Source organism: Lycium ferocissimum, chromosome 6 (assembly GCF_029784015.1).
Source record: "Lycium ferocissimum isolate CSIRO_LF1 chromosome 6, AGI_CSIRO_Lferr_CH_V1, whole genome shotgun sequence".
Classification (NCBI taxonomy): Eukaryota; Viridiplantae; Streptophyta; class Magnoliopsida; order Solanales; family Solanaceae; genus Lycium; species Lycium ferocissimum.
The window spans coordinates 61,677,227-61,692,654 of NC_081347.1; the positions used below are offsets into that span (position 1 = coordinate 61,677,227).

General features: G+C 33.7%; 1 protein-coding gene across 2 annotated transcripts; it reads right to left on the bottom strand.

The window, feature by feature from the left end:
- Nucleotides 1–2,614: 2,614 nt before the first annotated feature.
- Nucleotides 2,615–13,265, bottom strand: LOC132059954 (sulfhydryl oxidase 2-like). 2 transcript variants are annotated; one of them, XM_059452799.1, is made up of 12 exons: nucleotides 12,802–13,263; nucleotides 10,456–10,480; nucleotides 10,247–10,339; nucleotides 9,737–9,918; nucleotides 9,033–9,102; nucleotides 8,861–8,929; nucleotides 8,683–8,756; nucleotides 8,440–8,596; nucleotides 5,799–5,839; nucleotides 4,134–4,280; nucleotides 3,233–3,679; nucleotides 2,615–2,991 (listed from the first exon to the last, which is right to left on the bottom strand). In XM_059452799.1, the coding sequence occupies exons 1-12, from the start codon at nucleotides 13,005–13,007 to the stop codon at nucleotides 2,970–2,972; spliced, it is 1,533 nt and encodes a 510-aa protein (XP_059308782.1). In that variant the 5' UTR covers nucleotides 13,008–13,263; the 3' UTR covers nucleotides 2,615–2,969. The 2 variants fall into 2 exon arrangements, with proteins under 2 accessions (XP_059308782.1, XP_059308781.1); XM_059452798.1 differs by lacking the exon at nucleotides 2,615–2,991 and having other exon boundaries at nucleotides 3,199–3,679; nucleotides 12,802–13,265.
- Nucleotides 13,266–15,428: the final 2,163 nt, after the last annotated feature.

Consider the following 15,428-nt stretch of genomic DNA (forward strand, 5'->3'; position numbering starts at 1 on the left):
CCCTTTTGTTATTACTCTCTCTCTCTCTCTCTTCCTGCAATGAGTATGCTGCAGATGGAGTTGCTGCTTCAAAGTCGTGAAGGATGATCAATCGACAAGAAGTTATATGTTGAAGAGATCAGTGAAGAAAACTAAAAATAGAAGCGTAGAGGTATAAAGAAACGACTCAAAAGAGATGAAAAGAAGACAAGATATCCAATTTTACAACTAGAGATATCTCAAAGATCTATGTACAGTATATATATATATATATATATATATATATATATATATGTGAACACTTTGAAGGAATACAAAAAATTAGAAAAAAGTTGTTGATTTTAGTACTGATATGATGCTGGAGTTGTATTGTTTGTTGGCCAAAGTTTGTTAGCCTATCTTGGCAGATACACCTAAAAATCCTTTGGGAAAGCCAATATAAAAACCTTTTAACATCAAAATCTATTTACAGAGCTGAAAGGTAAACATCATTCCTTCAGTGAGGGGAAAGAAGCTCCTAATCGGTCTAATTGCAAGTTTTTGACTTGCTTAGAATCTATTAGTAATTAGAATATCTAGAACTTCCATTCTGCCAGTGATTTCAGTATGTCTTTGGACAGTATATGGTTGCAATTGAAGGGACAAAAAGGTTTTTGAAGTTGAAGAAGAGAGAGCCCCAATTGGTAAAAAAAACCACAACCCCTTGCTACAAGAAAAACTCCTGCTGCTACTATGTATAAGAGCTGAAATAGGATTAGGCCCCTCCATGGCATCAGATAACCATAGATGAAGCGGGAATTGGCGGCTTTAGCAACTAAAGTAACAAATAAAAAATTGACCTCGTTATTATAAACAAATCCTAAATTTGAAATTCCCCGTTATGGCTACCTTGTTACGACTTCACTCCAGTCACTAGCCCTGTCTTCGGCATCCCCCTCCTTGCTGTTAAGGTTATGACTTCGGGCTTGGCCAGCTCCCATAGTGTGACAATTGGTGTGTACAAGGCTCGTGAATGAATTCACCACCGTATCCTTTCTTTTCGTTGTTGAATCTGACGTCAATTAATCAATGTATGATGTTCTGAATCCTCATTACTAATGGAATCCAAATGATTTATGGATTGATCAGAAGATCCTCTCAGTTGGCTAAAATCCGTTAGTTGAACGAAACTAGATCTTGTGGAAGATTGAATATTTGACAATACATTATGTACCTTGCTAAAAATCCGATCCTCATTTACCAACCCTACATTGTCTAACCAAATCCAATTCTCTTGATATGTTCCTCAAAAAAATTGGAACGAATATTTGAAAGTTGTGCCTAGATATAAATTTCACTTTAAGAAAAAGTAGAAGATTTGTGATGAAAAGGTCTATTATTTCACTTGAAATACTTCTCAAACGGAGTTTCCAATGTTTCATCACTGTCACTACTTCAAATACTAAATTTGATACTTGCAGATGCTAATGTCCGAACTAGCATTTGTAAATACTCAACATCAGTTTGCAAAAACCAAATACATTTTAGGGCGGGGCGTACCAAAAATCGGGGCGAAAGTCTCCAAAGGTCCAAACTAGGGCGTGGTTCTAAAACTTCTTCAAACTAAACGAAATTTGTTAAATGTCCTTAATATAATGCCCAAATTCTCAAAAGTCATTGATGTAATTACTCAAATGTTTTTGAAACATTAAATTTAAAAGTCAAGACCTGCCTAATATATATTCTTTTTCCAATTATTTCTCTGCCTTTCTACTATCTCAAAAAATTAACAACTAAAATTTCAATAGAAGCCGTATAGATTGTTCTAATTAGTTTTTTTGTGGGGTGGAGCATATATATATATATATCACTTATTTATAGTTTTTCTTCAATTTTTTACGCTATATTTCACCTATTTAAAAATATTTATTATAATTATATCATTTTATAAAATACTAAAAATTAAAACCCCACGCGGGCTTACGCCCCCGTGCCTCCTAGGCTTGCAGACATAAAACGCCCCGGCTTACGCACTCGCCTTTTAAAACACCGAAAACCAAATACATTTTATGTCCAAACTAGTAGTTGCAAATATTGATCTTGTTTTGAAACTAACGGAATGTCTCTGAAACAACTAAAATTTCAAGAAATTAAAGTGACTCCTATTTCCTCTTTTCTCTTCACACACATCTTAAGAGGTCCCACAGAAAGTTTGAGTAATAGCAGTCTTGTGCCTCCAATTCGGGTGATATTACTAGCACTCTTAAGTTTTGGGTGAGGGTTACAAAATGCGTTTTACATTTCTGCTCGCAACTTTTTTAAGACATGTTAATTGTGGGATTAGTTGTGACAGAAATTGGGAATGATTCATCTTTGCTTATTAGAGGAATTTAGTCTCTTAGATGCTTCAAACAAAAATAGAAGCTTAATGAGCCTGCTCATAATAGCATAATTCATGGTCCATGGACTCTGTGGAAGTGTTTCAAAAAGAATTAGGACAACACATCATAACTCCTATCTAGTTTACAGGTGATGTGTGTGGATTTATACGAATAATATGCCTACAAATGGCTTTCAATTCCAACACATGCAGTAGCAAATCCAACAATGGATAGTGCTGCCAGGTCAAGTCAAATATGCAGGTGCAAGAAAGAAGAATATATAAAGTTAAATATACATTTTAGAACCTACTATTCTCAATTCATAACCGACAACATTTAAATTCTAGCATATTTGGCGCTGGCACACAAATATCTCCACATATAAAATCAAGAATCCAAGACCAGATGGAAGGAATAGCTGAGGAGCAAAATGCAGGTTCTCAAAATAACATCTTTTTCTGTTACAAGTAAATCTGTACACTCCATTTGGGAAAAATGAAAAAGATGTATTTAAAATCTCTAGCAGTAGAGATCCACATTAGAGTCCTCTCAGTTTGTTTCCTACATCGAGCCTCGTTTGACTTGTTTCTGTAATATACACCATGTGTAGATCTGTCCCATTTAACACACTCAGTTCCAGCTCCTCCTTGGCCTGAAAATGTTAGCGTAAGAGAAAAAAATAAGACAGCAAGAATGTCAACCTCCAACGATCGCAAACTCCATTATCCTTTCCACCTCTTAAAAATTCTTTCAACTTTCAATTTTTGCTTTAAAATTATATTGGATTTTCTATACCAACTTGAATGATGTCATAAGTAAAAGTCATATATTCTTCAAAGAGTAGAGATATTTATAAAAGTCATATATTCTTCAAAGAGTAGAGATATTTATACTTCCGATTCTTTTGCTGAGAACGCCAAAAGCAAGCTAGCGCTCCAAATGCACAGCTTGCAACTGCAATTGCCAGTGCAGCTCCCAGTGGAACCACAACTGCATTTGTTGAGGCTACCAACTCCTCGGTAACTGCTTTTTCGGTCCCACCACGTGCTTGCAGTTCTTTGTCCTTGTAGAGATTCACTAGCTCTTTCCCGTAGTAACTAACCAGAAACTTAAAGACCTCGTCCTCTTTCCAATCAATCTTACTATTTTCGTTGCTCGTTTTGTCTGGGTTGAGATAGCATGATGGACAAAGCTGCTTTGTAGGCCAAATAACTTTTGGAAATTCAGGATCACCTGTTCCTAGTGATGCTTCATCTTTCATTAGTCTCTCATTAACTTTGTTGTGAGCACTCCATAACCAGAGGGCAAAATCACGCGCTTTCTTGAAAGGACTAGATACACTGGAATTGCAAACATTCAAAACATAACAGTTAAAATGACCAGCCTGGATGGTCAGATATCAAATAGACAACATTCAGGAAGAATAATAGTCTGCTTGGCCGAGCTTTCAAAATCTGCTTATTTTGATGAGTGCTTTCAAAAAAGTACATTTGGAAAGTAGCAGTTTGTGTTCGGCTAATTAATTTGAAAATCACTTTTGCAATATTAGAGCAGCAATTTGTGCTTGGCCAAGGTCTCAAAAAGTACTTCTGGGAAAAACTATTTTTTTCAACTTTTTGAAAACGACTTTTGCTGCTACTCAAAAGCACTTATTTTTTCCTAAAAGCTTGGCCTAACGCCTCAACTCTCTCAAATGAGCACTTTTTTGGAGGAAAAAAACACTTTTGACTTTTCAAAAGCTTGGCAAAACAGGCTATAAGTTGAGACGCAAAAAGAGGCTCATTGACATTTTACCTTGAACACATGTCATAAAAGTGTTGTCTACATTCCTCACAGATGAAAAAGTTGTGAATAAAATCACAGGTGGTTCTGAATGCTAAGTTACTTTCCCCATCCTCAACTCTGACAGAGAGTGAGTGTAACAACACCCACAAACCGCAACTGCAAAACACATAAACATGTGGCTGAGAAAAGTGCCAAAGCAAAGTAATATAATAACATAAGTTAACTTTTAGCATCCACTACCTTTGCTACTGTGTTTTTTTAAGCAAAAGCATTAAGCACTGAACTAAATTGAACCACTTTTCTTGGGTTGCTGACTTATGTTCTGCTACTTATACAGGCATTTAAGAAGAAAATGAACCGCAGTTTCCAGTTACAAGTGCTTTGGAGTTAGGGTCAACCTACAGATTATTCATCCATCATTTTAAGGTTTTGAATTTATTAGATTCTACACCACAAAATAAACAAACCCGATTCTTCAACTTCGTCTGTATTTTACTATCTAAGTTTTTTTGCCAAATCCTCTGCAGCTTTAACAGTATGCTATTTAGATAATTGAGGCCTCCAAGATTTAAAACTCAACATGTATGTCAGTCAGAGTTCCAAGGAATCTACAGAGGACCTTTTAAGTAGAATGACAAAAGCATAATTCTACATCCTTTAAAAAAGAGTTTTTTATAACGTTGATCCATTTAGGAATTTCAACTGTTCGCTATTGTAAAAAGTTCCGAGTCAGAAAAATAATCGAGACAAGAAAAGTTTAACAAATTACAATGTTTAACATGAAGAGACAATAAGGGTTATAATGTCTACGATGTCACTAGATTTACAAAGGATATCCTCTGAGTCTTCTCCTCAACCAAGTTAAACTCAATGGATCTGCAGCAATTTTCAAACCGGTGACGTGCGCATATCTCACACATCACAAGTTACACTCTTACTACTAGACCAAAGCCTTGGGAGCAAGTTGGACTCTTAAGTAAATCCATTTCTTGGATTTAAACAATTATATCTTGATTTGGTCCAACATCTCTTGTATTTTGGAATTACGACCAAACTTTATATGTCCTAAATCAACTAAATTTTAATGCTTACTTCCATTACAGCCTTCCTCCTGCAAATAACACTATTTTTTTTTATTTTTTTTTTTTATTGGTTTTTGGATAAAAGGTGGTGATCGAGCCAACTTGTGCTCACCTCGACTAATCCACAGGGTACCTACTATTTCTCACCAGCACATGCACCAAGTAACTCTCTCTACCAAGGGTTAGGCACATGGGAAGAAATCACCTTGCATTTTTTGTTTTTATTGAGATTTGAATCCTGGTCTCCCAGGATTTTCACCCCTTCATTGACTGTCAGGACACAACCTTGAGTGCAAACCAACACCAGAAGCAAAAAGGTAAAAATAACCCTAGATGCTGACCATTCAAATGGCCTATCTGCTGTCCCACTTGGCCCTTTAGACCACTAATCATACTGCCTCTGACACAGTAACATCGAAAAAATAGCTTAAAGAAATCGATAGAATGCAAATCCTCAAATTAACAGTTCTATAATGAATTATCTGGCTATGAGTTTATCTGCTTCACTATATTTTACCATACAGCTTTTCTACAATCATAAAAATGTAAAAGATTTCACATATGAATAAAGAGTACATGAATGATCCATTACCTGAAACCTCTGGTATCATTCTTGCTGCCACGACAATACATCTGCATGAAATAGATTGTCATTTCCAACAGCAAAGCAAAATGCATTCATCTCCTTCAAGCTATTAATATCGTAAAAGATGGGAGTGTCTTCATGCACAAGACAATTCCAGTTTACAAATTCCACCAAATTGGAAGTTAGGGTCATTTGGGGAGCTTTTGCTACTGTACTGTTACTCATGCGAGACCTCATGTAAGCCAAAATTAGGAGTAGGATGAGGAGGGGAGGAGCTATAGAACCACTAAGATATGCACATGCTAAATCAAACTTAAGAATATCTATATGTGTGGAGCATATCTCATCCAACTAACCCCTCCCCTTTCCCCATCTACCACCCACACCCTCACACCCCAAAAGGAAAAAAAGTAAGAAAATGAAGAAAGGACTTAACACTGAAACACAAAAAAGGTTGGACAAGAAAAAGGTTAGCATTCTTATATAGCCAATAGATAGTTACTTGAAAAAAATCTAAAATAAGTTTATTAGTCCAGACACAGAAGATGAACTAGCTAAATCTAACCCAAGAGATCTATACATATTTTATAGATATTTCATTCAACTTATAGCACCAATCCCTCCCCTTCCCCATGTCCTTTCCACAACCCGCACCCCCGAGAAATGAAAAAAGAAAAAGGACTGAAATATAAACACATAAAGAGATGGTTGGACAAGCAAAAAGTTGGCTGTCATATATTACCAAGAAAACATTATGAAAGAATAAATACTAATGTGAGTTGAGATTTCCAGCCACAAAAGTGTTTCCTAAACATTTGTCAGCATTCATTTTCGTTATTCATTAACCTGCTCCACTCAAGAACAATAAAGCTTACACTTTTCTGTATTAATCCTGTTAAGATTTATGTAAGTTTTCCCAGAGAACTACAGCTAGATTTATGAATAATTGGTATGAGTACACTTTAAATGGGAGCACTTACTGATGGAATATAATGAGAGGTGCATGCGTTCCTAGTTAAATGTTAGGAAATAATAATAGTAGTCTATCTACTTACAAATAAAAATAAGTAATACATCCACTCAATTTATGTGACAATCTTTCCTCAATGGAACATCCTCAAATGTTTGCTCCAAACGACAAACAACAACAAACCCAGTGTGGTACCACAAGTGGGGTCTGGGGAGGGTAGGATGTACGCAAACCTTACCCCTTCACATTTCAATAATAAAATTCTATATAACTTTCACAGCTTTCAAGAAAACAAATTCATTTGCCAAATCAATTTTAAAACTTCGATGTGATGTTTCATCTTTCAAATAATGTCTTCAACCATTACCTTAACATTTTCTGCCATTTACTAATATAATTGCATAAGCCGAATTTAAATACCGTATCCATTTAAATGTCATATAAACGAGACACAAAGCAGAACTGTGGTAGTAATAAACAATAATAAACATAGGAAGTTTTTATCTCAAAAGCTTCCATTTTCTCATTATCAAGAGTTCATTATGTTTATTATTATTTTAAAATCCACGTGAGTTAAATTAACACAAAGCACCAAGATGATGTAGTCTGACAATTCCATTACACATAGAACTGTCTAAACCAAAGATGTTTTGAAGACAAAGCTAACCATTTCCAGAAGATTAAAATGAAGTGTTTAGGGCTGTTCTACTTTTGGTGAAAAGGAATAGGTTTAGAAGATAATGAATCAATCTCTGATGTATTAGAATCTTTGTGAGATGACACAGGATCTGATGCTTACCCGTTTGCAATCTGTAATTAGGGACTACACAGTTTTGTGTAGTCCCTATGTAAACAAATATACAAATATGTTACCTTCTCAAAAAAAAAAAAAAAAAGAGAAATGTCTATTATAAACAGACTAAAAAAAATGAAAAGAATAGGTGGACCCTGCGCATAGCGGGAGCTTAGTGCACAGGGCTGCCATTTTTTTTTAGGTGGATATGAAGATAGCTGGTTTATGATTGAGGTGTATTTGATTGATTGACTGTATGCACAGTATAAGAACCCACTTGGATTAGCTAATTAAAAGTAGTTGATAAGCATCAAGTGCTTAAAAACACTTTTAGGTGTTGACTTAATTTATAATAAGTAGTTACATGTTCAGATAAAAATGTCGAAACTGATATAAGCAGTTAGTGCGGTTGGTAAAAAGATATGGATAAGCATTTTTCTGTCAAAATGACTGAAATGTCCCTAAAGCTATTTACAGAAAATATAACTTAAGAAGTACTTTTACTTAAAAAAAGGACAAATGATGAAAATAGAATAGAGATATAATCAAAAGTTATGTTTTAGTAGTAGTATTTTTGGGATTAAAAGGCGTGGTCAAACCAGAAGTTCTTATAAGATTTAAAACCATAAGTTGGGGGCGACCAACTTTTGGCTTTTGGTTGATTTTGGCTTTTAAATACTTTTGGTTTTTACCAACACATAGTCCATAGATAAGCCAAAAAGCGTTTATAAGCTAGTTTGACTATCTTAAAAGTTTAGTAAAACATAGAGAATCGGCCCCTCCACTGCTAGGATAGGGCATTATTCAATTTCAACTAAGTAAAGAAGTGATTAATGAACTCAGTATGCATTAGCTACAATAAAGGAGCAAATTTATGTACTCACCCAATACCCACGAGGAACCTCTTTCCCACAAATTTGGTAATTTCCCAGTGCGCCCTTTTTGCTACAACTGTCAGTCTCCTCGTTATTCGCTGATAATATATCTGATGGACACAGATTATCAAAGTCAACCAGTATATCTGCACTTCCCTTCCGGCACCTAGCACAAATATCCAAATTTTACAAGTCAGAAAGAGGCCGGATATGCCTTTACAGTTCACAGAACACCGAAATGTAGGAGCTAACCTCTTCGAAGGATGATGAGCCACCAAAAGTTGAAGGAATTTTATAAGTGAGGCCCTCGTCCCCGGTTTAATCATCTGCATTTATTGAGCAAAGCCATTGAAACTAAGTCATACAGACCAGAGTTATCCATGAGAGACAGAGAGAGAGAGAGAGAGAGAGAGAGAGTTAGATTTTTTACTTTGAGGTCTAGAATAATGCCAAAGACAGTAGATGTTGCCTCCTCAACGTCATATATAGCTTTGGCAATCTTCATAAGAAAAGGTTTGCAGAAGTGAGAGACACACATGAAATGGACAGCTTAAATTTGCAAAACTAGAAATCAGAATAATATCATATTCTCTCCTAATAACCTGGGCAGGATCCGAAAAGTTCCTCTGAAGATGCTCATTCTCATACTTCCCATCATCGAAGCCATATGAGCTGAAAGTTCAAAGTCAATGCAGGGAGGGAAATGGCTGACTAGGTAAAAAACTTGTGTAAGACACGTGGGAAAAAAAAAAAAGTGAAAACGGATTCATAAAGTCCGCCCAAGTTCTCTGTGACACCTCCAAAATACTCCACCTATATCTTACGTCCATGTTCCTTTTTCTGGTAATCATAAACAACATTCACTATTCAGCAATATATATTCTACGCCTGGTACAACATTATACAAAAGCCACATGGAACTGACTTTATACTTCTCCAACAATTCTTTACCTTTTTATCCTTAAAACCCAAAAGTAACTTATCAGCCTGATAGGCTCTTCCCTTAATTTCAATGGTTATCTCTATTATATGTATTCAAGGAACCTACTTAGTGGACAAACTATTTCTATTATGTCAATGGAAATCACTAGTAGAGATAATAGAGTTTAAACGGCTAATTTTAACAACCATAATAGCTTAACGTAGCACAGTCAATTTGTAACAACTGGATCTAACTTCATTTCCCTAGATCACAAAGACCCAATGAAAGGCAGCTCAAATGATTTATTGAGAAAGATAAATGATCTATTCTCAAATTTATTACTTCACCAATAAGTACAAAACCTATGAATGAGATTTTATATACCTTCCCAGTTGTTTGTTGATCCAGCCTAGCAAGATATCAGCTGTGCGTCCATTTTCAATGGAGCGAATTTCACTATTTTCTTGTTTTGGATCCCAACCACTACCAACAAACTTCTTAGGAGGGCCCCAGAGAAGCATGGGGTAATGCCTCACAGAGAACTTATCACAAAGATTAGAATTTATCTGTGCTGCCAAAAAGATGAATAAGAGGAAAAAATGAAAAAATCAGTTAGGTATATGGTAAACAAAAAACATTCGAAATGGTGAATAAGAGGGCAAGAGAGCATAATCTATGGATTTCAGTTGAGTCAAGCAACTACAAAGTTTGGAAAAAGAACATCAGAGAAAGATGAACACTTTTTATAAATCCCAGTAACTACCAGAAAAAAGGGAAAATGTATCAAAATATGCTCACTGACCGTTAACAAAAGCACATTAAAAAGAGGATATTATGTACACAAATAGAGGATAAAGTAACTTTTGGAAGCATAAATAAAGCATAGAGTAATACCGTCAATGCACAGTCAACTCTCGTCATTAATACGATTCCGGGATGACTGGCATCTGCTCCATTGAAGAGTCTTGCAACCTTTTCATATTGTGGCTGCAAAAGTATTGCCTCATCATTAGAATATCACAATGGATTTTTTTTTTTTTTTTAACGAAGTAAGAAGGTAAATATCACAACGGAAGTTCGTATAATAAGTAGCAGATTAATACCTTATAATTTCTGCAAGCAGGGCACCTACAAGACCAATAAAAGAGCTTTAAGTTAAAATCACATGGCTGCAAACTCGGTTCAAAATAATATATTAAGAATTTAAGAAAGAACTTGAACAACATGAAGGAGGTGATCAAACTATTGGGGAACACACGCCAATGAAACAAGTATAGGCAACACCTTACTTTTCCTCAAAATCGAGTTGGTGCTAAATTTGCTCATCCTTTCCTACTTTTATAGAATTTTAATATGAGTTCCACAAGTGTAACATATTACATAACCCAGCAAAAAGAGAACTAGAATATACAGTGAAAAGTTATTAGAATTCCTGGATGATGCAAACACGTTTCTTGGTGAATAAAAAGAACACAACTAACAATACAATTTACAAATCTAAAAGTTTAACCAAATTGACTGTGATGTCCATATTCAAACTACTCAAATTTTAGATGACAAACCAAATACAAATACTCAGATCCAAGAAACTACAATCTTTATAATCCCCTCAGAATCCTCTATGTACACACTGTTTCCAAACTTTAAAAAGACCCTTTTAAGATGACCAGCAACCAAAACTAAGACAAGAAAGAAAGAAGTTTGCCCCACAAAATGAAATGGGTCATACCAGAACATTTCTTCTCCAAACAACCATTGTAATTTAACATTTTTCTGTTCTTTGTATACATATAAACATGATAAAACCACAACACCAGCAATTTTTTTTTATTTTTTTTTTTGGAAACAGGTAACATAACACCAGCAATTTATCTCCACCAAATAACAAGATTTCTTTGGAATGAAATGGGTGAATGGTTAGATCCTCCAACTATAAATGTTTTTCACTTTTCAACTTGGATCTTCACTGGTATTTTCAATAGGACCAACGAGCATTCGAATGAAGTGGACTCCAAAAATCAGGATGGAAGTAGACGTCTCATACCCAAACTATTGCTATAGACTACCCCAACCAGTTTGGCAATAAGGTAAAGTTATTATTCATGTGATCAACAATGTTTCTTTAGAATGAAATTGGGGGACCATTAAATGGCCAGAGGAAAAAAATAGCCCCTATGGAGCTGAATGGATACAAAGATTCATATAGTCGACCCCAACTAGCTCTGGATTAAGGTGGAACCTAATCATTTGATAACCAAGTCATTCTTTGATAAAAGATCACTATGAGTCAGACTTTAATAGAATTCGATCAATTCTATTTTCTGTCGTTAAGGTGAAGAACTGAACCAAGAATTCTCTTTCTTCATCATCAACCGAACCACTATTCGCGACCCGCGATTCTATTTCATCATCAATCCAATCCCCCTTCACATTGGATTGATGTCTCGTATTTCTCGAAAAAAGGCCTAATGGACAACGAAGCTGGAATGAAAACCATGTGAGATAAAGGTTCAAATCCCTGATGGGGCAAAACAATCTAGGCGACTTTATTCCCATTCGCTCAAGATTTGATGGACAGAGTTACCCGTATCCCAACTAATTGAACACAGGTAGCTATTAAGGACCCGTTTGACTATAAAACTATTCACTTTTTTCCGGAATAATTTCTCACTTTATTTGAAAATCAGTGTTTAGCCCTAAAAATTTAAAATTCAACTTGAAGTTGGATCCCCAATTTGAAAAACAGCTTACAACCTATTTTCCAACTCCATCTTCATAAATTCCAAATAAAATGCTCTCTACTCTCCTTTTCAAATAGTATAACCAAATACAACTCCATCTTCAACTCCAACTTCAAAAATTCCAAATAAAATGAAAAAAAAATATTTGGTTTTCTATGGCCAAACGCCTACTTAGAATAGTCAATCCAAGTTCACCAGGACACCACAGGTTATAATAAAACAAAACTAGCTTCGGATAAAGGCATAGTTTAATTAACTAGGTTATTACTCCCTCCGTTACAATTTGTTTGTCTTACTTTCCTTTTTACTCCATTTCAAAAACAAGGTCTCTTTCCTATTTTGGATATACTTTAATTCCAATGTTTAAGACCACAAGATTCAAAAGTCTTACTTCCTCCGTCCCAATTTATATGACACCTTTCTATATTTAGTAATGATTCAACTTTAAATTTACCTTTTCACCCTTAATAAAATGATTTCTAGCAAAACAAATTTGTATGGTTTGTTTTAGACCATAAGTTTTAAAAGAGATCTCTTAAACTTCTTGCCCCGTCAAACACACTCATATAAAATGGTACGGAGGAAGTATCTACGTCGTCAAGTCAAAACCAGACAAACAGAGGTTATATAAAGCAACAATCAAGAAACTTGTAATTCTCTAAAAAACAATTAAAACACAAAAGTGACAAAATTTAAGGTAAAACTAACCAGTGTGCAAAGAATTCAACAATGGCATAAGGGGCAGGCGTATCTTTAAGCACTGAATCAAAGTTGGTTGCATTTAATTCAACAGCAAAATCAGGTTCTTGTTTACTACTAATCACACGAAGAATACCACGTTGAGATCCAGCAGATTGTTGCAAGGTTGAAATAAATAATAGAGCAAATAAGAGCATAAATATTGAACAAGACATGAGACCAAGATTCAGTAAAACTGAAAAGGGTGTATGTAGAAATGGTCAAATATGAGTTTTTAGAGGTTTATAGGGAAGAGATTTGAGAAATCTTGGATCTGACTTTGGTAATTTGGGTTAAAGAAATGGTTTTTTTAAGATTTAGTTAGAACAGAGGGACAGGTTACCTAACTTACTTTTGCCCTGTCAGAAATTGGTTTTGATTTGTTTTCCCTAGGCTTCTTAATCCCTGTCTGCCATTTTACACAGTCCCGGGGGTGGTCTTTAGTTTTTGACTGTCAACTAAAATACGTTTGAGGTTTTAAGTTTGAATTTCAGCTTAGTCAAAAAAAAATTACAAGGCAAAATTTTACAAAACGTACTGCCTTAGGCGACAAATATTGCTTTAAGGTATAATTAAAAGTCTGCTAGAGAGGACAAAATTTTACCTTATAAGACAAAGTTTTAATTATACCTTAAGGAAAAGCTTTCTTCGTCTTATTTTACGCATACTAAAAGACATAACTAAAAGTAAGTCATAATGCAGAACTTTTCCTTAAAGCATAACTAAAAGTTTGCCTCATAAGGCGAAATCTATGCTTTAAGGAAAAGTTCTGCCTTATGGGGCTGACTTTTAGTTAAACCCTGACTTTTAGTTAAGGTTTAACTAAAAGTCTGCCCCATAAGGCAGAACTTTTCCTTAAGGCATAACTAAAAGTTTGTCTTATAAGGCAAACTCTATGCCTTAAGGAAAAGTTCTGCCGTATGGGGCAGACTTTTAGTTATGCCTTAAGGTAAAGTATGCCGCATAAGGCAAAACTTTTTGCAAAGTCTTACCTTGTGAAATTTTTTTTTTTTTTACTGTGCGAGAGTGCGAACCCAGAACCTCAGAATATTTTCGGCCACCATTCAAGCGTAGGGCAAAACTTAAAGACCAGCAATTTGAGGGACAAAATTTAAAGACCACCCCAAAAGAAGGTCAATCCGTGCAAAAAAAAATGTTTGTTATGTGCATTGGGCTTTTATGGTTGAAGTTTGGGAAAGTCACACAAATATAACTTTTTCAAATGGTAATTAAAAAGATTACAACTACTTTCAAAAAATTACATAAATACAACTTATTCAAAATTTTAACTTCTTAATTACAAAAATACAACTTTTTACAATCCTAAAATATCAATAATACTTAATTTTAGGAGTTACTACATTAATGCATATCCACTTTTTACTTTCCTTTCTTTCAAAATCATTAGAATGTAATTTTTCAAATAAACATAACAAAATCAACTTCAAATACCATATTCCATCTACCATTTTAAAAAAACTTTTTTTTTTTTCTTTCGTTTCCTCCTTTTTATTCTTCTTTTTTTAATTTCACTTGAAGATCATTCAATTATTTTTTTGTGACTACAAGAAATTATTTGAATATATTAATATTAAGAAAAGTACGTGAAAAGATATGGTATATGGAAATATGGTATAAGAAATGTACATGAAAATATACCTCAAAAGTATATGGTATATTCAAATTGGTATATTTAACTGAAAAGATAATAACAAAATGTTTGTGAATATAATAGTAGAAATTAGTATATTTAAGTTTGTATATTATCTATAGGACATAATATAATGATATTATTTGTGTATATAGTATATAATATTACGATATACCTAATATATGAATATATTACTCTATATGTCAACTAATTGTGCTCTACAATAACATATAAAGTATACAATATACAATATATAGATAGAATAATAAAGGTATAAGAAATGTACATGAAAATATACCTTAAAAAGTATATGGTATTTTCAAATTGGTATATTTAACTGAAAAAGATGATAACAAAATGTTTGTGAATATAATAGTAGAAATTAGTATATTTAAGTTTGTATATTATCTATAGTACATAATATAATAGTATTATTTGTGTATATAGTATATAATATTACGATATACCTAATATATGAATATATTACTCTATGTGTCAACCAATTGTGCTCTACAATAACATATAAAGTATACAATATACAATATATAGATAGAATAATAAAATTACTTATGGATTGTCACTAAAATAGGAGCTTAATTAATAATTGACACCCCATCCCATTAAACTTGGCTTCCTTTCTGCCGTCACATATTTGCTATTCAATTTTTTTCTCTCTCTTCCATGAATTAGGAAAATTAACTCAATTAAATATATATTTGTATATAAAAATATAATAAAAATATATATTTGTATATATATATAATAAAAAATATATGTCCATATATATATATATATATATATATATATATATATATATATATATATATATATATACTTTTTGTTTAATATACATAAGAAATTATTTTATATATAGTATATACTAGTTAATATACGTAAAAATATTATATATAGTATATAATAGTGAAATATACGTAATATTTAAGTA